The 9958-nt window shown below is 42.7% G+C and overlaps 1 protein-coding gene across 1 annotated transcript in view; it reads right to left on the bottom strand.

Moving 5' to 3' along the window:
* Nucleotides 1-9178: 9178 nt before the first annotated feature.
* Nucleotides 9179-9958, bottom strand: part of GPCPD1 (glycerophosphocholine phosphodiesterase 1) — a 43031-nt gene continuing 42251 nt past the window's right edge. The window contains exon 19 of the mRNA XM_056856255.1: nucleotides 9179-9373. Coding sequence (XP_056712233.1) covers nucleotides 9184-9373 — 190 coding nt within the window. The 3' untranslated portion in view covers nucleotides 9179-9183. The remainder of the gene's footprint in view (nucleotides 9374-9958) is intronic.

The following is a 9958-nucleotide window of genomic DNA, read 5'->3' as shown; positions in this document are numbered from 1 at the left end:
AGATGGCAGTGCTGGTCCACAGCTCAGAGAAATTCCAGTCCCCCAAACTGTTGCACTGTTAGCTGGCCTTGAGTCCAAGGAAATATATCAGGATATAATGTTTGCAATGGACTTCTTCTTATTGGGACTCCTCCTCTCCCAACTCATAATATGTGCTAGCTTTCAGGTTCTCCAGAAGTCATCATCCGCTTGGACATTTACTTGAAAAGGGGAGAGAAAACTTCCTTTAGTTTGGTTATTGTGGTAAGATCACTTTCAAACCAAAGGAAATTTTCCTTTCTTACATCTCCTTTCGTACTGAAGATCCATCATGATGAAGACTTATGGTAAATTCAAGCATGTTCCTCAAAATTATTGAAATAAACTGTTATTTAGAGCCCTGTTAATACCTTGACTAGAAAACCCAGAAGACTCCTATTTCTGTTAGCTTTGGCTGTGTTATTCACCCTTTGTCTTGATACTCCTTTAAACAGATCAGCAGACACTTAAAGAACACACAACTTGAGCATGACAGCTCACAGCACAAACATGCCACTTGCCAACACTGTCATTTCAATACTCTTATGTGCTCTTAATCATACCAGATCTCTTATGTCTGGGCTCAGAGCACAAGTACAGTTGGAACATCCTACGTATTGGCAGACAGAGGTTTCACTTCATGCATCTGACAAAGTTTGCCATAAAACAGGGTTGCACTTGTAACTGTTGTTCATAAAGTGGTCCACCTGTGCAGTCACACCTGGGTATTGAGCACCTGCAGGCCTAAGAGGTGTCCGACGCTCATAAAATGCCTGAGGGTGCTTTGTCCCCCTCCTGCACACAGTTTCCCGCCTTTTGCAGCACGATAGAGGGGTCGGAGCCCTCACTAGGGTTGCCAACCTCCAGGTAGGTCCTAGGGTCCTTCTGGAATTACACAGAACTGCAGACTACAGAGATCCACTCCCCTGGAGGAACCAGAATGTAGAAGAAATGGTGGGAGGATGCAACCACAGTGGAAGGGGAGGAACTAAACTTTCACCTGGATATGTTATCACAGGATGTGATTCTACATCCCTACTGAGCTCTCCTCTCCCCAGGCACTATCCCCTAAATCTCCAGGAATTCTCTAAACTGGAGTTGGCAACCTCACCTGTGTGTGTGAAAATGGGTTTCCAGGGCAGCAGGGAAGAACCGTGTGTGTGTGTGGGGGGGGGAGAAAACACCTTGGTAGCCATTCTGGATTGCTAGGGTTGCCAGCCTCCAGGTGGTGGCTGGAGATCTCCCACTATTACAATTGATCTCCAGCTGATATGAAGTCCCTCTTCTCCCCCAAACCCCACCCTCCTCAGGCTCCATCCCCAAAATCTCCAGTTATTTCCCAACCTGGAGCCGCCAACCCTATGGATTGCCTAGGCAAATGTGCTTGCCTATGTAATCAAAATGGCTGCCACAGTTTCAGTTTGAAAGCAGGAGTGGGTAGGCTGGAGAGTCTAGAGCAGTGGTTCCCAACCTTTTTTTGACCAGGGACCACTAGGACTTTTTTGTTCGGTGCAGGGACCCCAAGGATCAAAATAAAAATTCAGAGAATTTGAAAATAAACTTTAATCATAACTGTTAGTTAAACATTAAACTTAGAATAATATTTGAATATATATTTTTATAATAGAGAACTTTTAATTGAAAATACTAATTTATTATGGGTTTATAACTTTGTTTCACGGACTTTAATTTAGTTCTCGTGGACCCCTGGGGGTCCGTGGACCCCCGGTTGGGAACCAGTGGTCTAGAGAGTAGTGAAGGTAGAGGGAGGGAGGAAAGAAAAATGGAGCAAAATTGAAGGGAAATGGGGGCTGGAGCTAGGGAAGGATGCAACGAAAGGAGAGAAGCTGCAAAGGGTAATGGAGGAAGGACTGGAGGCTGCAGAAACCATGAGTAGGAGGGAAAGCATACATAGTAGGATTGTCAGGTCTCGCCTCACCACTGGCGGGAGGTTTTTGGGGAGGAGCCTGAGGAGGGTGGGGTTTGGGGAGGGACTTCAATGCCATGGAGTCCAATTGCCAAAGCAGCCATTTTCTCCAGGTGAACTGATCTCTGGCTGGAGATTAGCTGTAATAGCAGGAGATCCCCAGCTACTACCTGGAGGTTGGCAACCCTAATACTTAGTGTGAGAAGGACCAGAATGTCTGGTGTTTCTCCTGTCCTCACCCACCACCTCGTCACAGTTTCCCTACTTGTATATTCTAACTTTTTTGGGGGAAGCTATCCTAATAAAATGCTGACAGAGAATGGATAAGGCAAGGGAACATTAGGGTATGCACCACAGACAATGACAGTGGCAATCAGACTGGACAAGTTTCCCATATTGAATTAACCAGCCAAAGCTTTGGCCACAGGTATGGCTGCCAGCTCCAGGTTGCAAAATACCTGGATATTTTGGGGGTGGAGCCTGAGTAGGGCAGGGTTTGGGGAGGGGTATAATGCCATAGAATCCACCTTCCAAAGCGGCTATTTTCTCCAGGTGAACTGATCTCTGTTGCCAGGAGATCAGTTGTAATATCAAATCTTCAGCCACCACCTGGAGGTTGGCAACCCTAGTATAGGCCTCTTCCAGTACATTGACATTTACTAAGTATGTCAGTGGTGCAGCTGATCTAACTTTCCTGGAAAGAGACCCCCCCCCTTTTCTAGTGTTTTCCCAAAAGAAAGGGATTATTTCAGACACATTTAATTATGGATCGTGAATCTATAGCTGTTTCCCATTGCAAAGGTGCAGATGTCACAGATTTGTGATATTGATTTTAAAGGCTATGCAGGGACCAGATTGTAGCCAAAAATACATTACCTTCAGCATGAGACCATGTCTTTGTTCAAGACAAAACACACACCTATTTTTAATTTATGCTCAAAGATTGCATCTTTCCTCAAAGTCCTGAACTCCTGGAACTGACCCAGTTTCTTCCACATATTTCTTTTTGGTAGGGATATTCCCCCCAAAGACGTTTTTGACCCCACGCCCAACCTTCTAGACTCCAATCATATTTTATGGTTAAAGGCTAAATGCTGAGATCAGTTCCTTTAAACGTCGGTTGTCTGACATTTGGACTTCCATCTCTTCATATGATCCTTAATCCTTATTTTGAAAAAATTCACTTTGAAAACACGCTGGAGACAAGATGACATTTTGGCAACATACCAAGGAGCGACCTTTTAAGCAGAATGAGAAATGGGAGCAAACTTATCTTTGCTTAAGAAATGAAAAAGTGTGTCTTGGATTGTTTCCATTTACAGATAAAGTAGGCTAGAGGGGAGTGTTGGGACATTCTGTTCCTGTTTAACACCCTGCTACTTCAAGGTTTTATTTTCACATGGTAGAGGTGGCAGGGAGGCTGCAAGCTCGATAGGGTAACTTGGGGGCTCGAAGACCAGATTTCAAAGCAGCTTCTCACCAGGGACTTTAAAAGCTGTCACAGTCAGTTTTATACACCAATAGAGTAGAAGTCACATTATGAGAAGATGAGAGTCACTGGAAAAGTCAAGTTGAAGGCAGCAGGAAAAGAGGAAGACATTCTTCTCTCTGAACTAAAAAGCTCCCAACTAGTGGATCTTTCCATTGTCAGGATTGCAGAAAACATTGCTCTTTTCTAGCTGTGTGCTGCTTGACCTAGTAAGACCGGAACTGCATGCAGTATTCCAAATGAGATGTACCATAGATTTTTATAAAGAGATTATGCTTTCTATTATACATTCAGCCCCTTTCTTTATAATCCCTAGCTTAGAATTTTCCCTTAACCACCCCAAGCCCATGATCATTTTCCTGGTTAGTAATTACCATGTGTTCAGGTGCTACTGGTAGTTATGTCAAGTTGGTACTTTGTGTTTTACCCCAACATGCATCCCTTTATAGTTCTGCTGAATATCTTTCGCCATGTGCTTACATAACTTAGGGAAATCTTTGCTAGTGTTTTCATCATCCTAAATCAAGTGCCATCTGCAAACCCAGCCTCTCCCCAGTGTGAAGATAGTCACACAAATCTATGCCAGAAACCCAGATCTAGAACATAAGAACATCCCTGGTGAAGTATAGCCAAACACTCTTCCTTTAAAAGAAATCAAAATGCTTGATCTAATATAGCTGTCCTCAACTTTTCCTGATCTAGGACCCTCTGAACATAGGGCTGCAAGCATATTACAGGATGTCATGTGATAGGAACGGGCGGGGGGAATTATGAATTCACCAATGTCAAGACCAGGACCATAGGCAACAGGTCAACAGAACTAAGGATAGGAAACACAACCAAAGCACCAGAGAGCCATAGAGAAATACTTTCCACCACTGAATAATGAACACTGTCCTCCAGCTCCTTTTGGGTGACCTTGGGCTAGTCACAGCTCTAGGCCCAACTACCTCACAGGGTGTCTGTTGTGGGGAGGGGAAGGAAAGGTGATTGTAAGCCGGTTTGAGTCTCCCTTAAGTGGTAGAGAAAGTTGGCATATAAAAACCAACTCTTCTTCTTCTTTACTACTAGTTCAACTGGGATTTTTGGGACTACACTGCATCTTGTAGAGTTGACCCATCTGATACTACAGGTGCCTCCAGTGACAGATTTCAAGTTAGATGTGGTAAAGGGTCTTGTACTAATGCACCTTAAGCATTTAAAATAAACAGTGCTTGGTGGATTTATTCTTCATCTTAATGTCGTTTGTTAGAAAACAAGAAAGAAAAAGACCTGCTCCTTCCAGCAAACACACATACAGCACACAATAGATGACTGTTTTAATGCTTTTGTGTCAATTACCAATATTCAAAACAGTGCTTCAAGTGTGGGATACTTTGTGAAGGCAGGTGGAGAAGACTGCTGTTTGGCAAACGCTCTGTTTATCCGTATCAGAAGGGTGCCAAAGATTTTAAAATTGAATTTCCCAATGTTCGCACTTCCCATTGGTTCTTTTTAATTAGAGTATTGTTTTCTAATTTATTTGCTTAATTTTATGTGCACTGTTTAGTCAGTCGTTTCCTGGTTTTTTTTTGCAGTTGGTAAGAACTTGTGAGGAAATCCACTTCCCTTGAGAAGGGGGGGAAAACCCTTAAAAAGAGCTAAGTACTTTAATAATTAAAAAAAAAGTACTGAAGTTTCCCATTATTTTAATCGCCTACACAAAGAATATGTTTAGCTACTTGTAAAGCAGCAAAGGGAATGAAAATGAAAATGGCTCAGCTTTCTTGCTGGATTTATTACAGCATTTAAAAAAACTATATTTGTTTTTATCTGCCACTATAACGGTGGATGTATGTGAATAATTCAGAACACAGGGAGACACATGGAGCGGTCTTAGACTGACAGCCTATTCCTGAGCAGGTGGCAGCCGGGGACAGCAGGGAGGAGGTGCCGCCGCACCGCCTCCTAAGCTGTTCCACAGCCTTTTAGAGGCTTTTTTTTGTCAAACGGGGCCTTTACGCCCCATTGAGAAAAGCAGGTGCAGCCTTGCACCGCTGGCGCACCTGGGGCAAACGGGGACAGGAGGCTGCCTAACAGCAGCGTAAGTAGCCTGGACGCTGCCGTGGAGGAACCCAAAGCCGGTGCAGCGCCTTCATGGCCTCCGAAGGGCTTTCGCCCTTAAAGGTCAGTAAAGTGCGGTAAGAACGAACACTGGCCCGCAGAACAAGCAAATAACGTTACCAAAATCTTCATCACTTGGGCTAGTATGAACATATACAAAAAATAGTCATTATCTATAATTAATAAATTAACGACCCTAATAATTTTGTTAAGTAAAATTAGAATTACATTATAATACATCTAGTTCAAACCTTATCTTTCACAATCTTGTTACTGTTCATGAGCCTCTGTGCAAATATAAAAAGATTTCCATGTCTCATTGTGCTGCTCAAAGGCGGTGTCACTGTTGATATTTATCATATGGGTCATTTTCGCCATCAGGGCATATTCCAATAATTTGTCCCTCCATTCTTCTATGTCTGGAATGGATGGTTTTCCATTTCCTTGCTAAAACTATTAAGATTTTACTTGTTGTGTAATATAATATTTGGGGATACATGAGATATATGGGCAAATAACTCAAATAACTGCTACCCCAACTAAAAGAATGTAAAAGCTGGCTCTTGTTTTGCAAAATATTTTTAATATTAACCTAGCTTGACATTGCAATCCTAAACAGAGTTATACCCTTCTAACCACACTGACTTCAATGGTCGTAGAAGGATGTAATTCAGTTGAGGACCACACTAAAAACACCCTTCAAGTCCACAGTATTTGCAGACTCTGAAAGCTTACAAAAAGTATGCATAGTGTGAAGAAACTCCACCCTCACAGTGAGGTTACCCAGTGATCCTGATAAATCACAGATTCACAGTAGGCAAGATAATAGAGGTCACAATAAATCACTTACTTGGAATTTTCTGACAGAAGGTATAGTATGGAAAAAGGTAACCGTGTTGAGGCAACATACCTCTGAATCCCAGTTGCGTGAGTGGGGACAATTCAGGAGGCAGAGGTGCCACTCTGCTCGAGGCCTTTTCAAAAGCGGTTAGGTAGACTAGAAACCAAGCATCCTATACTAAAGGCATCTGATACACTTCTAAGAGCCACCCTGTTGTAATACAATCATGTAACTTGCTCAGACCTTATTTCCCATGAGTGAAACTTGAACAGGGAACTCTTACGAAACGGGGGAAATAGTAAAGTTCAGGAAAAACAGTAGTAAAATAATATAGCAAAATAAGCGAACCCCGTGGCACAGAGTGGTAAGCTACAGTACTGCAGTCCAAGCTCTGCTCACAACCTGAGTTCGATCCCGACGGAAGTTGGTTTCAGGTAGTTGGCTCAAGGTTGACTCAGCCTTCCATCCTTCCAAGCGTCAGTAAAATGAGTACCCAGCTTGCTGGGGGTAAAGTGTAGACGACTGGGGAAGGCAATGGCAGACCACCCCATAAATGTAGTCTGCCTAGTAAACGCTGGGATGTGACGTCACCCCATGGGTCAGGAATGACCCGGTGCTTGCATAGGGGACCTTTACCTTTTTATAGCAAAATAAGGTAATGACATCAGACCCACAGGATATTTTTTTTATCACTTTGGTTAACACAGCTGTCCAAGATAAGGGATGTCATGGAAGAGGTCTTCTTGGGGGATGCATTTCACAAGATGTTGACTTGCAGATACCACATAAAATCACCATCATTCAGGAATGCAGACTAGTGGAGGTGATTTTCTTCCGTGGAAGGATCCTTAACACACACACACCCCCGCAAGGCGCTCAGAAGAGCCAACCCAGGCACTTCCTTTACCAGGATGCTTAAGGATTGTACGACAACATACTTGCAACGTTATTTAAAACATCTGCGTGCCATCTTTCCACCCAACATAGTAGTACATTTTAAACTTTATGAGTTCGACCAGTTTAGCAAATAGTTATAGCTGCGCAATGCTAAAGCTTTGGGACATGGTTCTCCGTGCTCTTCCTGAACACTTCTGCATCCAGAACAGCAGCATTAAGCATTCACACTTGAAGGAGAGGTAGAAGACACCATTAAATTGAACTGTGAAAGTATCCCAGATGCTTACAAAGCACAAGCTCAGCCACTCGGCTTGGATATCACAGACATGCACAAAAAGCCTGGCTTCAAACTGTTAGAGAGCAAGCAAAAAGCAGAGACAAGACTGAATTTTAGGTATAAAAACACACTTTATTTTTAAACTAAAGATAGTTCCCAGAGACCTAAAAAGTGTGCTGCTTATGGAGGGGAAAATGTATTTATATAAAGCGAGTGGAAACATTCCTACCATCTCTCCCAACCATCCCCACCCCCCGCAAACAATTCAGCAGTACAGACCAAGCACACAGATGCATACTTGCATTTATTGAACTCTTATATAATCAGCCGTGTACAGCAGTGACAAGACTCATATCATACAAGTGTATTGTTTCAACTGGTTGATTTGCCACAGGCAGAGGAGAGAAAAAATAAATACTTTTTCAGTTTCATTATGCCCTTAACACTTCGTAAAAAGTTATAGATTATCAGGCTTCAATTGTCTGCTATCGCACGCGGGGGGGATGCGGGTTTGTAAAGACAGGCGAACACAGGTGGCAAGATAGTCTATACCATAATTTCTGAATAAGTTATACATAGTGTAGAGTAGCCAGTGGTTAAAGTTCAAGAGCCGATTACGTGCTTAAGAATCGAATGTAACTTTCGACACACACATCTATTTATTAGTGGCCAGACGAAGAAAATAAGATGGCTGAGCCTCATTTTAACCATCTACACATAGAAGCATCTGGTTTCCCAGCAGCAAAGACGCAGCATTTTTATTCAGCCCTTACTGCTCTTGCACCTTATTAGCACCACAAGTGCACAAGGACTGCTGCAGAGTGCGCTTCATGCTTAGTACTTACTGGCTCACGTCCTGCGCATCTGCTCCATTAAGTACAATGACACTTTAAAAAAATTTTTTAACAAAACCCTATGGTCAGATGCTGGCAATTTGGTATATAGTGATTTACAATCTTCAAAGCTTCAGCAAAATCTGGATACAAAAAAACACAGGGAAGAAAAGGAACTTTTTCACCTGTAAGGCTAATACACATACTACATCATTCATTGCAATGTACAATGGCGGGGGGGAGAACCACCACAAAAACCACAGCCGACACACACACAGATAGCAGTCACCTGAAGGCAATGGGGCAGGGGGAGACTTAACTGCAGTTGTGCAATATGATGGCACACATATGCATAGATGCATTCATCAGTGCAACTGCATGCGTTGGAGGTCTTCTTTCTGCAAGCTAAGTTTTACACAGTACTGTTTTCACTGCTAATTTCAATCAGACGAGTCTTGGAGTTAAGTCATTTATACAAGGACATTTGGCAGCTCGGATCCTAGTGACATGCAGATATTGCACTTTGGATTGCTCAGAAATCAGATTGGTGTGTTACAGTACACAGATTACAACTTAAAATTGATCAGTTCTGACTACATGAGAAAAACCAATCACTACGACTAACCAAGCATCTTAGCGCGATTCGACAATCCAGCAACAACTCTTTAACGTACTACTGTGGACCATGTGTTATTGCTTCATTGGGAGACAAGAACAGGCAAGGCATTAGTAGCTTTGTTCCGCGGAAAGAACTGTGAATGTGCGCCTTAAGCAGTGTTCTGTCCAACATGGAGACCGCTAGAAACTCTCTGTGCTTTCTGCCATTCTTGGTTTTAAAGAGCCAGTGGAACATCTACATAGACCAATAGTACTGAAGTGGCTAACAGTGGGACAAATGCAGCTTTTCAGCTCCGGTACCTCCTTTTTCAGTCGTTCCAGCTGCTCAGTCTGGAATACATTTGGTTGTTCAGGCATCGAGTCGTAAATCCTAAAACAGATGACACACACACACACGAAAAGAGGTCTTTAAATGCCATCTGCGATAATATATAGTAAAGGTTGACTTTTAACTTAATTCTTAAGAATAATGCCAGTACAACCTCATCTTGACTTAGGTGAATGCAAGGGGCAAATGCCAACCTGAACTTGAAAAAGCAACACTATTTTTATAAGTGTATCGACCAATGATGCTTCTAAGAATACAGCATCCAGCATGACACCACATCAGAGCTTTGAGGCAGCCATGTCAACACAATATGAACTGTTAGTGTTTTGGTATATATCCTGGACCAGAGGGCAGTAAAGTTACCAAGTTACAAATATCAGGATGCATGCATTAACACAAGATTACAGTTATTTATCAGTTGTGTGCCAAGCTATAACGCAATTTCAACTCCTAACAAATTGTACAAATTGTACTTTGGCTTGGATTCCGCCTAAAATTCCCATTGACATAATGGATTTCCTCCTGTGGAGTGTGATCCCCACTCACGCACTCAAAGTGTTGCTCCTGGGTACACCCCCCAAGAATAGGTCGGGGAAAGGGGGAGTTTGAGGCCTGCTGCAGGAAGGT

The sequence above is a fragment of the Euleptes europaea genome, chromosome 10 (genome assembly GCF_029931775.1).
Source record: "Euleptes europaea isolate rEulEur1 chromosome 10, rEulEur1.hap1, whole genome shotgun sequence".
NCBI classification, from domain to species: Eukaryota; Metazoa; Chordata; class Lepidosauria; order Squamata; family Sphaerodactylidae; genus Euleptes; species Euleptes europaea.
This window is presented reverse-complemented; position numbering and strand designations above follow the sequence as displayed.